Source organism: Sinohyriopsis cumingii, chromosome 9, assembly GCF_028554795.1.
Source record: "Sinohyriopsis cumingii isolate HCF-2022 chromosome 9, ASM2855479v2, whole genome shotgun sequence".
Lineage (NCBI taxonomy): Eukaryota > Metazoa > Mollusca > Bivalvia > Unionida > Unionidae > Sinohyriopsis > Sinohyriopsis cumingii.
Genome location: NC_142969.1, coordinates 114,607,147 through 114,624,655, shown reverse-complemented (window position 1 = coordinate 114,624,655; position 17,509 = coordinate 114,607,147). Strand labels below are relative to the sequence as shown.

The 17,509-nt window shown below is 35.8% G+C and overlaps 1 protein-coding gene across 2 annotated transcripts in view; it reads right to left on the bottom strand.

Moving 5' to 3' along the window:
- LOC149792503 (calcineurin-binding protein cabin-1-like) overlaps positions 1-17,509 on the bottom strand; it is a 197,794-nt gene that overhangs the window by 139,276 nt on the left and 41,009 nt on the right. For both annotated transcript variants that reach the window (XM_089971114.1, XM_089971115.1), the window contains exons 9-14: positions 16,882-16,979; positions 16,213-16,279; positions 13,839-15,314; positions 11,337-11,419; positions 10,618-10,697; positions 2,646-2,814 (exon numbers count right to left, since the gene is read on the bottom strand). In XM_089971114.1, the coding sequence (XP_089827240.1) occupies positions 2,646-2,814; positions 10,618-10,697; positions 11,337-11,419; positions 13,839-15,314; positions 16,213-16,279; positions 16,882-16,979 (1,973 nt within the window). The remainder of the gene's footprint in view (positions 1-2,645; positions 2,815-10,617; positions 10,698-11,336; positions 11,420-13,838; positions 15,315-16,212; positions 16,280-16,881; positions 16,980-17,509) is intronic.

The following is a 17,509-nucleotide window of genomic DNA, read 5'->3' as shown; positions in this document are numbered from 1 at the left end:
ACAAATACAAAACAATACAGAAATAAATAAATGTAATACGAAAGAGAAATTATATTTAAAAAGAAAGTCACTGTAACCCAGATGTTAACCACTGCCCTTTAGCTTCTATAATTTCATCTCCAGTGCATTCACTTCAGAGATGCTGCCAGGATTTTATCTAATGGGGGCAGGGGTCCATACTTGCTATGAAATTAAGGGGGAAGTAGTACAAAAAGGAGGGAGAGGAGTAAATAGTTCACTATATACCTAACACTTTAATATCCATCTACCTTCCAGATAAACTCTTGTCCTATTTAAATCAGATTTTTTAAAAAGATGTTGCCTCTAGTTGTATACACATTAATCTGTTGATTTTTCTGGGCTTAATCTGTTCCTTACCAGTGTATGAACATTGTTCTGTGCTGAGACGCCTCTGCTGATGTGGTATGTACATACCTAGCTGGGGCCCCGAGTGGCCGAGTGGTCTAAAGCGCTCTTCGTTACGGATCACTGCCATCTCACCTGTCTGTGGCGGTTCGAGTCTAAGATTCAGCCAATGTGGGCATGTGAGAAAGCTTGCCAGTAGCTTCTTGTGGGTCGGTGGTTCTTTCCGGGGTTTTCTGGGTTCTTCCTCCACCATTAATACTGGCCACCATGTATAGCCTATCGTGCTGAAAAATGGCGTTAAACCCCACAACAACAACAACAACAACATACCTAGCTTAGCCAACTCTTTCAAGTTTGGAAACTGATTCTTATGTTAATTATTTTTTCACTGCTTATAGGTAATGTCTTATGGATACTTTGGCTCCAAAATAAGATTTTTCACTGACAAGCTTCGCACAAGTTTCAATTTCTTGAATCAGTGCCTGACCACTGTGCCAGATTTCCCATCTGTTTAATAATGCTGTATTACGATTTTAAGTCCATTAATGTCATAGTCTGCTTGTTCAGACAGTGGTGTTTTGATCAAATAAATATATGTACTTCCTAATTTTATTTATTAAATTTATCTCAACCCTTATAAGGTTATATGTAGCTATGCTAAAGGTATTTTGAGTAATGCGTTTTTAAGAAGAACTGCTAACTTTTTGTAATTTACCCATATTATTACATATTTGTTGGGTTTTTTTCCAATCATAAAGTCATAAACCTTAAGATATTATGCCAAAAGCCGATTAACAAATGAAATCTATAAATAGCATGCAGTCACAATTTTCCGGATTTGGTGAATTTGCAAACATGTCAAAAATATAAATACTTTTTATAGTACCCTAAATTAAATATATGTGTGATATCCTAACATTTCTTCAAGTGAATTAAGAAGCCAGTGAAAACATATATCCCATGTTTTTCTTATCAAGGATAATTTGGTGGTAAATCATCTCTGATTGTACATTAGAATTCACCATGTAATTATTTACTCCGAAAAAGAAAAATAAACCTGGAGAATCAAAGAATATAAATCTGTGTTACTACTCCTTGTTTCAATAGCACCTGTTCTTGTACCTGAAGACTGAGTAGTAAATAAAATATCCAGACAATACTTTAAAACACTCCTCATGAATAAGGAGGAGTTAATTCGTGATAACAAATCCACAGATTGGCGATAACAATCGCCAAATGATTAGTCCAGAAGTTTACACCTCTTACATTGGTGATCAGACCTATCAAAATTACATATCTAGTTTGAAAAGTTATGAATCTGTTATATGGTGTACTGAGATTGGTAAAAAATTGACATACATGTGCAGTGTAACATATTTCCGAGCTTTCCAAATTTCGGTTCAGATTACATGCACAACCCACTCAATTCAAAGCTCAATTTCAATCAAGCCACATTAGCTAAAATTCTCACTTTTAACACTTTTATAGCTCCAATAATCTGATATAATTCATAGCTTTAAAATAAATTACCATTTAGGATTATTTGCCAAACTGAATCATCTGCCCTGGGATTAAATCCTTTTGGACTGTCTAGGTAGCCTATATTTTATAAATGCATTTGTAAAACTTTCTCGATACAAGGTTCAAACTATGACAGAAGGTGACAATTAAACTTAATGAAGTCAAAGAGTGTTAATGACATCATGTCAAAAGGGCTATGCATCATATCCAATTACTTCATGTGGATTACAATAATAGTGGAATTGTTAACATATGGTAGGAAATCAAACTGTACTTCCAGTCATTATACAACATAAAAAAATGACATGAAAGTAACAATTTCAATTGCATTTTATTTTTTAAGTAAGATCTCTACAATTTAATGACTTTCAATGACCTAGGTAAAAAAAATCAATGACTTTCAAGGTCTTCAATCGAGGTGTTCATTTTTCAATGACTTTCAATGATCTTTTTAATGACCATGCAAACACTATATTAGATCCTTTCTTTGATATGTGCTCTGCACCCAGCCTCTCTATCATCCCCCTAACCCCACCCACAAAAAAATTTAAATAACTAAAAACTAAAACTAATATCAGCTATTAATACTGTATTTAGCTAATTTAGCTAATAACAGAGCATAATGCCAATTAAAATGGTGCACTGTGAAAATAACTGACCAGGCACAAAAAGTACAGTTTAAATACTATTCACGTAAAATATAAACTAACAACAATGCAACCACTTTGCCAAAGACATAGTAACTCAAGCAAAATTACCATTTCCTATGGCTCCTTTTGGCTAGGTGTGACACAAAGATTAACATCAGGCTGATGAGTCCAGAGTTCTCTACTGAATTCTTCAGAAATTCTTTAACTTCCTTCTCTTCCTCACTAAGAGACTGGGCAGCAACCGTTCCCTCAGTTACCTCCCCTTGTCTTTTCACACCTGAAAATTAACAATCACCAATGCCAACTTTCTATTGGTGTTTTGTTCTTTGTTCATCAAAGTAAAGGAGGGAAACCTGTGCCATGTATCGATACTTATCATGATACACAACCTAAAAGCCTTTTCAATAAGTTACTTACTTCCCTTAAATAGGGGGCGCTGTCAACTTCCAGGAGCTATGTTTATTGATTTTGATTACTCACTACAATGAGCTATTTAAACGATGACGCTTTGGAAAGGTGTAAAATCCCGGAACTTAAATCTTACCTGAGACAGCATGGGCAGTAGTGGAAGAAAAGAAGAATTAGTCAGGCGTGCGATGGGGATCAAAGCATTTGGCCTACAAGCTATAAACTGTGTTTTGTTAAACGATCAGCAGAGACACAATTCAAGGACAACTGAGAAACTGGTCACTCATCTTGGTGAGAAAATGCCATTGCCATCTTCACTGAATAATTGGAAAAAAGATCTGTGTAACATTCCTAATTTTACAGACAATGACATTTACAATTATTTAGTTTTGGCAATGAAGGCAAAGCGACAGTTGAAGAGTGAAGTGTTTTTTCAAGACCGGCACGTTGACAATGTTGAATTTAACAATGTTTCAGAGGAATGTTCACATTGTTACGTGAGATGTCAAGTGATACCATCACTACTTAACAGTGATGAGAAGGATTATACTGCATGGGTCAGTCTGTCCAAAGTCACAAGTCACTGAAAATGTGAATTTTCAGCAGATTGTAATTGTACAGCTGGGTAACTATTTCCTTTTTATATATTTTGTATTGTGATACTTGCTTTATTAACAGTTAATGTCAAGCCCAGATGCCAGATGCCCAGATGTTAAAGAAAAAAAGACATACATTTTCCTATTTTCTCAAATTGGCTTAAAATATGAGTCTGCATATCCTGGTCTTTTTGGTTGAGTTATTTAAATATCCATGTTCCAGGTTTAAAAAATACCCAATTATATTGTAAAAAAATCTAAAATGTATATCATACTTCATAAATTGGAATAATAGAATAAAATATATAGCTATGCATTTACAACATACCCCCACCCTACCCTACCCCTAGTTAAATTTAATCACTTATTACAATATGTATTTAATTATACATATATAACAGTGAGGGACCTTGTACACGAGTTTTTTTTCTTGACTTTGTTTATTTTTTTCAGTCTGGGTGAAGACTGCAATCATATCGAGCCAATGTTATATGCACTGGTGGGTATATCTGAAAAGAATGAAGATGGAATTAATGCTTCGACTTCTGCCAAATCAAAATGGAATAATCCCAGGAAACAACATTAGTCCTAAGAAATCAAAGCATCTTTCCTTTCGCCGCTCACTATATAATATTGAGGAACCACCATTAAAACCAACTGTTAATGTTGAAAGGTTCGACAAAAGTTTTTAAAGCTAAACTCCAAATCTGGATGGTTATCCAATTTTGAGAAGATCAACGATGAAGAAGATGGCATACCAGCTCTCAACGACAACACTGACTTCATGTTTTCTGATAAAACAAGTTATCTTCTGAAAGCACCACAATTTATTTCCATAATCACTTCAGAAACATATACTATTCTAAAGAACAATGTGTCAAAATAGAACTTGGAACAAGAGGTCAGCATACTAATTACAAGTTCAAAGTTTGGCCAAGTGGACAAAAAGAGTCATTCGAGCAGAAAAAGAGTAATCCACATATAACATGATAAAAATTCAATGAGCATATGTACAAAATGATTTATTTATCCCTATGAACTTTTAACACCAATTACTGCTTCAAGTTTTCGTATACAACACTTTAAGCTTTAAAAAGCAACAGACTCTCATGCTGCATTTCAAGACACTTTGTACCAGCTGAGACTATGAATGTTTTGCACACCAGTAGAGCACTAAGTGCTGGGTTACAGAGCCTGGATCTGAATTCAGTTTTACTTTTGTTAACAATACTGAATAGTCTCTCTTAGTCAGCATTAGAATGGTAAAGAACCAATATTCCTTTCATAACCTGACAAAGAAGAGGAAATTTATATCTTCCAGTTATTGGGTCTTATAGCTGGGAAATAAGATGAAAAATATCAACTCTGCATGAAGTACATTGTCAGGTAGAATGCCAACTTGATACTTCAGGAGTTTCTCCTAATTTATCAGCAGCCTTTCATGCAGCATGGTGCATAATATGGCAGAGACAACCTGATATGTACAATGACAGAGAAATTTTTTAAAATATAGAATGCAACTCCTTTATGAATTCCAGACATCACAGATGCAGTATCAGCTGAAAACCTCATACAGTTCTGTAAACTTATATTTATTCAATGCATTATCAAGAAAATAAAAAAATGTTTTCTCCAGTGGAATCTGCTGTTAATTCTGGTAATGAAAGAAGAGCACTCTGACTTTGCCCTTTTCATTGTCAAAGTCTCTTATACAGACTGGGTACAACTTTTTGTCATCATAATCACTACTCCTGTCTGTTGCAATAATAAACAGCCATATTTTCATGGCTTCTTCAATTTTAAGTGAAGTATCTTCTGCTAAACACCCAACAATATTAGACGATTGTTCTTGCACATGCATATTTTCTGCAATTTTGGAATCGGGAAACATCTGTTTGAACAAAGGATCAATGCAGTCCGAATTCTACCGCTAGAGGTAGTCCGTGTTCTATTAAGAACTTGGTACATAATGCCTCTGCATTTATAAAATTTTTGTCACAATTTAGTTCTGCTGTAAAAAAGAAGTTACCTTAGTATTGGAGTTAGATAAATGAGCTAATTCAAGGTTTCTTTGTTTTACCACCATGACCAATATTAAAATCCTTTCCACACACCCTGCAAGGGGCGTGAAGCTGCTCTAGAATGGAATGCTGTATTGTGCAATTCATGTATTCATCTCTGAATCATTTTTCATCTTTTCCTAATCCATCTGTGAAATTATTTGAAAAACATTTTTGCTCTAACACACCCATCGACCAGAATAAATGTGACTTGACTTTTAGAGCCAAATACCTACAGACCAGTTCTGTACCAGCTATGAATTTGAACAAAGAATCTGCAAGCAAAGATTAAAAGTTAGAAAACCAGTCTTCTCTCCTAACTAAGCTATACAGCTGCTATAAATAGAAACTGAGGTCAAAAGTTTGAAAATAGAACCAGCATGTTTCTTGGAAATAGGGCAACTGTTATAAATAGAACATAATACTGTTAGGAAAGTGCATGCAAGTCTAGGATACTCTTATGTTGTAGTTACATAGAAGCCGTCTTTTCCAGAATACAGTCTGTGGGATTAATGGGATGTTAATAAAAATGAGAAAACAAATATTATATTTTTTTGGGAGTAGGATATACCAAAAACGCACAGTCCAAATACATTTACATGTAAGGCATAATTTATTGAAAAAAAGCGTAATGATTATGCCAAAAGTGTAATGGTTGGCATGTATGGATTAGGTGTCTTTTTATTCCATCAGTCTACATGCAGTGCAGCTATAATACGCCAGTCATTATTAAAGGAAAACAAAATATATAAAGAACAAATGCATGGTTCAAATTGTTAAGATGTCAGAGTATTTCACTGGACAAATATGTGCTGTAACGTTATGCATTGCAGAACGAATGGCATTTAGAAAAATAAATTTAAAAAAATTAGAAATGATGCCAATATTATATTGCATTATTTGTGTCTTATGTAAGACAGTTCTTTCAACTACAGTCAGGGGTTTTATTATGAATTTATCTCTCAATGCAGAAAATGGAATGGCAAATAAATTTTATAAACCTAAAACAGCTCAAGTGATTTGGTAATAAACTCTTTCAAATTACATCCCCTTACCACTGCTGGGTTGCTTCCCTTATACCAGATATCTCTCAAGTTGTATGGAAAAATGGGAACCAACCTGGAAATGGGTGAACATAAAATAGAGTATATTTGGGTTTCGGTGGCCAGGACTGGTTGATAATGTTGTTATTTTTTGTAGGAAAAAGAATCTTTTGAGAGCTTATCCTAGTTGGAACTGAAAAAAATTGAGACATTGTTTTCTTTATGGAATTTTAGTTCTTTAACAGTCTTGAGCTTGGAACACTTAATATTAAATTTGCACCTGACACTTTGGTGCGGAAGTGAAAGCATGTTTCAAACACATGTAGGTCCAGAAAATGTAGTGGCTCATATCCTTTTCTCTATACAGAAGCTGTCATCCGGGTTTCATCTATACTGATAAATATAGGTTTGATCATGAGCACTCAGAAATTTAAAGTTATTGAAGTTTTAATATCATGGTGTTTGCATAGGTTTACTATGAGAACAGTTAACTGAATTAGTACCGTTGAGTCCTATAAGCCTCTGCAAAACCAACAATGATGCTCTTCTTTGTGTGGAGGTGTGAAAGGGCCTTTTTTTTATGTAATATGATTGGGTATATATTCTTGGAGCAAAATTTACTAAAATCAGACATGATTTTAGTCTTCCATAAAAAAGAGCTGACAAAATTTAATAGGGGATTTGTGTTTCCTCCCCCAGCGGGATCTCAAGGTGCAATGCCCCAGATCCAGAGTCCAAAAATGCATATAAGCTCCTGGTACAACTGATGATCATAAAATAAACCAAAATAATCATCTGAAAAATTAATAAACTTACCAAAAAATTTCAACCTGTCTTCAATAATTTCATAATATTTATAGTCACATGAATTTGTTCTCCAATGCAATTGATTCTGAAGTTATTTCATGTGCATGTCAGTGTTCACACTGTAATTAAGTAACAATAATTTCTCAATTTTTGCAGCAAATATATTATACTTCTCTTTTCATAACAAATCTGTAACAACTATACAAATAATCCCATACATTCACTTGTCTTTTTCTCCAATGGACACATACTGCTGATATGCCAGTCGAGCTCTTTTTACAGCTTTGGCAAAGATTTCTTCAGCCTTCCTTTTTGTCACCACTGACTTTTTTGGCTCAATGTGCAATTGTTTCTTTTCCTTCTCAATGAAAGCCTTTTTCCTTTCAAGCTGGTGCTTGTACTGGTGACATGCAGTGCGCATATTCTGACAAAGGGCTACATCTGTTCTTTCATGCAAGAAATATTTCTTCTTATAGTAATTAATTGCACTTTTTCCAGATGCCTTCTGGACTTCGATTTTTTTGCATGCAGTTTCTTTTGTAGGTGCTGTTCCACACCCTGCCAACTGCAATTGCTGTAGAGCAGTGGTCACAAAATGCCAGTCCTCTAGCATTCAGTTTTCTTATAAACTGACCAACTAAATTTCCGTCAACTTTTTGCTCCAGCCATTTCCATCTCCATACATTTTCTCTCTCAACAACTTGGGATGCCATGTTTTCAAGCATGCTTCTTCTTTCCATTGCCATCAGTTTCCATTACACAAAGATTCACTGGATGAATTTAAACCTTTGACCAATCAGAATACTATTTATGAGTTGTGTGCTAAGGTCGTTGCGGAATGGGAGCAGACAGACTGTTTTTAAAAAACCGGATTGGAGATGATACAAAAAACGGACTATATCAAGAAAAATCTGATTAAAGTCAGGAGAAAAGCAGAATTCCACTTTAAAATGGAGAAAAATCATGTAATTTACTATTTCAGCTTAACACACTAACACACTAACATTAACATTTGTAAACTAGGTAATAGAAGTAGGAAATGCATAAGCATCCAAAATTACCATGGAAACCTTATGAGGGAAATGTGGCTGAAGTCCACATATGAAGGATAAACCATTCCTCTAACCTAATGGCAACACAACCAACAGTCACATGACAAGAGATCTCAGTCAATACATGGCAGTGAAAATCTAATAAAGTTTTCTTACCAAGACAAATTCTTTAAACCCACACGTGAGGAGGTTGTGCTGTCATTACCTGCATCTGGTGGTCATCTGGGCCAGTCAATGGTCCTACCAGGGGCTTGAATTAGTCTTCAGCTGAGTCATGTCAGAACCAATGATAGATTCCACATGGAAATAATGGTATTGTGCAGAAACTATTTTTCCTTTTCTTCCTTCATTCACAATGACCTTGATGTTTATCCCTTTGTTAAATTTCAAGAGGACTCTTCCCTACACCAAGTTATCCAAAAAGACTGGTGAAGGCACATGATCTTGAACTAACGTTATTGTGCAGAAACCATTTTACACTCGGTCAGTCAGTGACTTTGCCCTGTGACCCTTAACCCTTAACCTGAAATTGATAGGCTTTTTTCTCACCACAAGTAAAAGCCATCCCCAAAGTTTGGTAACTGTGGATAATGGAAAAATGAAGTAATTCTCTGGAAACCATTTTTTTTTCTTTCAGTCAGTGACCTTGACCTTTGGCCTCTTGACTGCAAAATCAGTAGAGTTCACAATTTAGTAGATGTAGATAGTGGAGAACTCAAGTTATTGTGCAGAAACCATTTTTCTTTCTATTGTGCAGAAACCATTTTTTTCCTTTCAGTCTGGGACCTTGACTTTTGGACTATTGATCCCCAAATTGATAGAGTTCAGAGTTTGTTAACTGTAGATTTTAGACAACTCGAGTTTTTGTGCAAAACAAAATTGGTAACAGATGGAAAACGTCCTAACAAAATACACTTCACCTTATTGCTGGGCATATAAAAACTGATTAAAAAGCATATGAATTGAGAACTATCTCTAATATTTCTTTGTACAACTGTTCTCAATAAACTCATCGGATATAAAGATGACAAAAGCCAATTTACTAACTATGATGAAAATCAAATCAAAAATATTCAGTAAAGTTTCAACAAGGCTCAGCCAGTCTGAAGCAAGGTCACCTCATCAACGTGCACTGACCTTGCTCAAGACAATTTAAGAATATTTACCAAGTTTACTCACAATCAAAACATAGTATCAAGAGTGGTAACATCTTCAATCAGATGCAAGATTACCTCATTAATAAGGGTGCACCTTGCTCATAATACAAGAACTCGTACAAGAACATCATCATCATATTCCAACTTTGATCAACATCAGATCAGAATTATGGCTTTCAAAATGGTAACAAGCAAAAATATCTTATTAGTGTGTAAACTTTTCTTATTAGTGAAATAGAGACCTTGATGATGTAAGTCTGTATTCCATGTTTGATCAAAATCAGATCCAAAAGTTGGCCACAGAGTGTTAACAAGTTCAGCCAATCAGATGCAAGATCACCTCATTAATATGCATAAATCTTGCTTACATTCCAATGTTTCTGACCTATATAAAATTTCGATCAAGAATGTGACTTCCAGGATGGTAACAAGCAAACGCTGAAAGATATAAGATGGACCAATGGACACATGGCCATATCAGCGCTCACTTAATCTTATAGCCAGGTAAGCTATAATTTACCCTATAGACCAAGGAATCCAGTCCATTTATCTTTGATTTATTTTATGACACAAACCAATCAATGAATCTAGAACTACAGCTGCTATGATGGGTGAAATGAAGCCCATCCCTACTCCTAACTCCCTACATGATATAACACAAAATAAACAAATAACTGTATTTATTCTATCATATTTATCTTTTCAAGTTCCTCTAAGAATTTTTACAGGGTCTAGAAAAAGCATATAACAGAGATAATCATGAGAAATAAACCTCTACTAATGCTATGGCGTATCCAGACTCAATGGACTGAACATTTGATAAAAACAATTACTGGATAATTTCTGTTTATCATTTCAAATTATGTTCAAATAAGTATTAGGGCTAAGTAAATATCACAGAGGAAGATAGTCAGGTCAAGGCCCTACTATCGATGATTTTACTTCTTCTGGTTTTACCTGGGATGGATGTTTCAGCAGCCTGTGGTTGTTCTTCGTCCATGGGATCTGTTTCCATGGAATCTGCATCTTGCACTTGCCTGCAAGAATTTCATCCAAAAGTACAATAAAACATGTCAAACAAGGGTGGCCAAGGGACAAGACAAAATGTGAGAAGTGTCATCAAGAAATTTCATGCTTTTACTCCTTTTTCTTGACACAATTACTCGTAAACTTTTGATATCTATCTTCCAAGATGAATTTATTCAAAGTGCAAACATTTTTGAAAAAGAAATTCACTTCCAATCATTATTAAGGCTAAATCAAGTCTTTTATATGCAGGAAGAATGGACATATGGATCAAACATGAGTGTCCTCTGTCCATATTATAACAGGAATCCCTCATATAAAGTGCAAGCATGTGTGGATTTTCAAAAGGGATTCTTCTTCATGAAGTTTGACTGCATTCTGACTGAAATTCACTTGAAGGTGTACCCTGAAATTTCAATCCCAGTCATCAAGGCTTATGGCAGAATCCATCATAATGTAAAATTAAACCTTTTTCTTATGTTCCATCCAAGCAGCTATCCTCTGTAAATTTGTATATTAAAAAAACTATGTCATTTTTCTACGTCATACAAATCGAGGTGACTGATACCTTGTGATACTTCTTGCATACTAATTTCTGGTCATCGCTGATGAAAAAAATGGGACATGAATGTACTCAAAACTAAACTCACTTCAGACTGGATGGGAGGAAAGCCTGAAGCAGCTCATAGAAGTTGATAGATTCCTCTTCCTTCTTTTTGGTTGTGCTTCTTACCTGTAATTTATAATATGTATTATATACAATCAAACCTGTCTAAAAGGTATGTATACATAAGGTTTAACAGCATGTCAGCACAATCCTGGCTATATACTGCCAAGTAAGTTTAGAGATAAAACAAGGTATATACAACATAAAGGCAAACCTGAATGTAATCAATACTTACAGCTTGCCCCATTTATACTAGTTGCCAGTAGTCAATGTAAGCATTATCATGCAGAAAATAAATTGACCTCTGCCTCTCGTAACTTTATAATTTTTTGACTATTTTTCTTCTTCTTTATATTAGAACTTCTGATCATTTTAAAATGTAATATTTGAACTTTTTATTGGCACCATATAACAAGTATTGTGCAAACATATTGTGCAACCTTCTACCTATCCACCCACCCACTCATGCAACTACCAGGGACCCAATGTGGCTTAGTGGTCTAAGGTGCTTGCCTTTACAGATCACTCACAACTGTGTGTCGGTTTGAGTCTTGGCTTAACCAGCTTGGGTACTGGATAAAGCTTGCCTCTACAGATCACTCACAACTGTGTGTCGGTATGAGTCTTGACATAACCAGCTTGGGTATTGGATAAAGCTTGCCTTTACAGATCACTCACAACTGTGTGTCGGTTTGAGTCTTGGCTTAACCAGCTTAGGTATTGGATAAAGCTTGCCTTTACAGATCACTCACAACTGTGTGTCAGTTTGAGTCTTGGCTTAACCAGCTTGGGTAAAGCCAGTAAAAGATGAAACAGGGGACGTAAGGAGACTGTTATGTTGCAGGGGTATGGTGGTAACAGAAATGAATATCATTACAAATTTTGTGTTTCTAGCATAAACAGTACCTGAGAAATCAACATCCAACAAAATTTAGCCAAAGTCAGTGAAGCTACATAGGGAAAAAGGGACATAATGACCTACTGATGAAATGAGAGAGTAGTGCTCATCAAGATGCATACCAAAGTTTCATGGTCCTATATAGAATGGAATGTACATATCATGCCGAGGGTGTAGTACTCATCAAGATGCATACCAAAGTTTCATGGTCCTAGATTGTATGGTATGTACACAGCATGCCAAGGGTACAGTACTCATCAAGATGCATACCAAAGTTTCATGGTCCTATATTGTATGGTATGTACACAGCCTGCCGAGAGTGCAGTACTCAAGATGCATACCCAAGTTTCATGGTTCTATATTGTATGGTATGTACACAGCATGCTGAGTGTGGTACTCATCAAGATGCATACCAAAGTTTCATGGTCCTATATTGTATGATATGTACACAGCATGCCGAGTGTGGTACTCATCAAGATGCATACCAAAGTTTCATGGTCCTATATTGTATGATATGTACATAGCATGCTGAGGGTGTAGTACTCATCAAGATGCATACCAAAGTTTCATGGTCCTATATTGTATGATATGTACACAGCATGCCGAGTGTGGTACTCATCAAGATGCATACCAAAGTTTCATGGTCCTATATTGTATGATATGTACAAAGCATGCTGAGGGTGTAGTACTCATCAAGATGCATACCAAAGTTTCATGGTCCTATACTGTAAATATATAATAATAGACACCGTTTGCAACTAAAGAAATTGCTGTTTCAGACATAGCCCTCTACTTTCTAATGGACTTTAGAATTTACAGTAACATGGTTTGGTAATCATTTTAATGTGGGGACTTTCAACCATTAGCTTTCAGTCTTTGGTATGTAGGATTTTTTTGCAATTTTAAGTTTTTCAAATGTGATACATTTTTCGGCCATGGTATTATGAAATCAATGTTTTTGAAATTTTTTGAATTTTTTAAGCCTAAACGAAGCCTTAGAGTATATACCTCTTTTTACATTGATATTGGATTAAATTTATGGGGGGGAGGGGCCCCGAGTGGCCGAGTGGTCTAAAGCGCTCACCGTTACGGATCACTGCCATCTCACCTCTGTCTGCGTGAGTTCGAGTCTCGGATTCGGCCAATGTGGTTATGTGAGAAAGCTTGCCAGTAGCTTCTCGTGGGTCGGTGGTTCTTTCCGGGGATTTCCCGGGTTCTTCCTCCACCATTTATACTGGCCGCCATGAATAGCCTATCTTGTGCTGAAAAATGGCGTTAAACCATACAACAACAAATTTATGGGATGTGTCAGATACGAAGTTGACAGTATGTAAGTGAAGTTTAAAAACAACACCTGGTGGTAGCAAGGGGAGGTTACAGGAATGATTTATTGACCTTTATCTATGTGAGATAAAAAATATGACCTTTAGTAGGGTTGGATTTGAAAGGTAGCAGGTTTATATCCCTAATGTTAACGTGATCAGGAATGCATTTGAAGGAGGTAATTTATTTTATAATTCATAACTGATTTGGTAAATTATTTTCATGCTATGATCAGGTAATATAATGAAAAAGTAACTGACTTACTCTTGCTGAACGCCTTTTTGAACCTAAATCCTCCAATATCTGGACTTCTCTTTTCCTTTTTTGTCCTTTTCTGCTCCCAATGGGGCTTTTCTCTTCTAGCTCTTGTGGCAGGGAGATCTGTACTGATGGTTGTTCCTCTGCAGCTGGTGCCTGGACTTTGGGTTGGATTGGGCCTGCCTGAGAATATGTTGGCATTGGTACAGGAATACTAAGCGGGGTGAGGGCTTTAGTCACAGCAGACAAGATGGCACTAATCGAACTTGACACCGAGTTTAGACTAGTTCCAACGCCTGGAGCTCCTGGAGGAGAAGACATTGGAATAAACATGACTCTGTGAGGTAAAGAATCAGCCTGTTGTAAACCAGACTGTGACATCATTGTTAGAGTGAGACCAGGCTGCATCAATCTTGAAGCACTTATACCAGGCTGTGCTGCTGACACTAAACTTAATCCTGACAGAGTAACAGACATTAAACTTGGATCAGACTGTGCCAGATTCAAACCTGTCTGTGCTCCTGAAACAAGACTCAAACCAGACTGCCCAGCTAAATTAGACTGTGATACAGAGGACAAATCCAAATTTGAATGTGCATGTGATGGTAAACCTATTCCAGACTGTGCTGATTGTGAGAAATTAAGACCCGATGCCAAACTGTACTGTGCTAATGATGATATAATATTCAAGCCAGACTGTGTCAGAGATGACTTCATTAATGATGGTACAGCATTTGTGGAAGACATCTGCAAACCAGTCAGTGAAGAATGAATGATACCTGGAGCCAATGGGTGTGACCTATGTGGAAACTGGGCTTGCTGTTGATTCAAAACATCTGATGATGACTCTTTTAACAGAGATGCTATCAATTTGTTGTGGGTCACTGTTGATGAACCATCCTGTGAAATATTTGATAAAGCACCTGTTGGTAAAGTGTGTACATCGGATATACTTGGCAAATTTCCTGGTCTTCTTTGGCCACCGTCTGATGAAGACTGGACAATCAAGTCAGAAACTGCATTAATCCTTTCAGTCTGAACAGCATCTGGAATTTGTGATGAATAAGCACTATACTCATGTTCTTTAGTTACTGCAAAGGAGGATTCAAATTTTTCTTCAAGAATTTCTGGGACTCTTGTTTGTGTGGTAGAATCCATTGGTTCCAACATTACATTTGATTTCTTAACCCCAACATCTGAAGTATCACCACCACCAAGCTGGACAGAATTCGTTTTGTCCCCGAGTTCAGGTGGCTCAGTTATGGGATGTTCAATCTCCATAGGAGGATGCTTGATTTCACTAATCTGTAATCCACCTTCATTCAACTTTGTCCTGTGTGTGTCTAATTTGTGAGGATTCACTTCATCCTTTGGCTCTAAAGTCCCATTGCTAACTTTCTCATTAGCCTCTTTTATGTTGTTTGGGGAAATGTCTTCATCAATAGCTTTGAATTCTGACATGTCGACTCGTAAACCCAAACTCTTTAAGAGAAAAAAAGAAAATTGCTAAGTTCAAAATTCTATGTGCCTGTAAACAAATTAATCACATAAAACAACATTTTTTGTGTCAGTAAATCTTTTGTAAGTTTAGTAAATTTGCATTTTTCTGGCATAAAATGTTTCAAAAGTGATAACTGGTAATTGGTTCAATGTATATCATTGCTGTCTTGCTAGATAAAAAAAAAACATTCTTAAAACTTCAGACATTAACATAACAAGACAGATGAAGTCAAAAAGACAAGAATGTTCATCAGGAGTAAGCTTTCTGAAGGTGATAACTGGTTTACTTCACAACAACTCTACACACTGTATATGTGTGGTCCCAAATTTTTTGGATGGGAATCAAATTCACATTTTATGATACAGTTATTTTAAGCTGAAAATGCAGTAATAGATTTTCATCTAAATTGGAAAAGCAGTTTTGGGAAATCATGTTAAAAAATTTTTTTAATCGCCAATGGCAAATCACATTTTGTAAACAGTGTAAGATCCTAATGCCAGGACGTTATGTGGACTTCATCAAAAGTACTAATCAAAAGTACTATCCAGTTCTAGGGACAGGACTGTTTAAAGGTTTCTTCTATTTTTAGTAATCACGACAGCCTGGTTGGTAGTCAATTGGCAACATTTGTACCAGTTAACAGTCCTGATGCCAGATGACTGATGTCTAATTTGGTTGAAATTTAAAACAAAACATTAATTTAAAAAACTGAACATGGCAAATATTTATAGATCGACAAAGCAAAACACATGGCAAGGGATGGTCACAAAGCACAACACATGGCAAGGGATGGTCACAAAGCCGTAACCTCACATAGTCAAGTAAGTAAATTACAAAATCCACAGTACTGTCCAGAAAGAGTACAAATCAAGCTCTTACCAACGGTGGGTTAGAAGATGTGGCCAGGTCGTACATCTCTATCAAACTCTCCCCAACACATTTCCATCTGAAATTCAGTATCACATAATCATTAAAATGAAATCTGCAAGATATGAATAAGTTAAAATATGAACATTGCAATGGAATTGGAGGGCAAATTTTATGTGAAATAGGTATTAACTCTATCAAACTTTACCAACCGTTAAAAATCATATCTGAGTTAGGTCATTTTTTATATAGATAAAGACCTATGCCAAATCTGTTTCCATTCATTAAATCTTTCCAAAAAGTAATGAGCAGAAATTGAGGGGAAAAATTCCAAGTCAAACTGGGGCCAAAACTCTGTAAAATGTTACTGCAAAAATGGTGAAAATCAAATTTGACTTAGATCTTGTTTAAGTACAATGGTAGCTCCTTAACCCTCTCCATATGGAATAAGAGCTACAGAAACCACTCCAAACTGTTACCATAGGAACAGGAAAATTATCAAAATGAAGTGAGCAGTACATATGCTGCATGCTGATGGCAACATTGACTTTGACACCACAGGTTGTGAAATTAATCTTATGTACTTCAATAAGGAAAGCTAAAAACTGAATTCTTTTTAATTGCAATGCATTCAATTAGCTAAACAAATGTAAAAAGAACTCTTCAACAACAAAAACTCACGTAAGGGACTTCAGTGGCTTTAGTTTTAGTCTGGGAGGATCTGGAGCCTTGGCTAGTTCTCTTCTTCTTGTCCTAATTGCCTCGGCCTCATCAATGAACTAAAATTTAAAAAATTTAAAAAACATCTCGCAGAACAATTACAAAATATATAGTTTATCCTTAAGAAAATAAGGTCAAACAAAACCAGCTTCAGGAACTATTTATTCTACAAACAGATATGTCCATTGCCAACCAGGAAAATTACTGACAAGAGGAAACATTTTGTGGTTCTATTGAAAAATTCAGGACACTTACGGCAGCAAAGAAAAATTCAACATGGAAGCCAGAAGAATAAAAAAATCATTTAAAAACATTACAAAACATGTCTATGTACATTTATATGTCAATATTTAAATACACAGCTCTTTGTATACTTTTCATTGTCCTCCAAAATACTGCTGGCTCTTTTCAGCTTTGCCAAAAGGTCGATTTCCAATATCATTTCATGGCAATCCAGATTGGCTTACAATCATTGTCCGACATTTTAAAGTCAAGGCACACATAAAAGTTTTAAAGAAACGCTGCTGATTATAGTTCACAAATAAATGCAATCAAGTGACCTGAAGCCTTCCGAATACTGGCACAAACT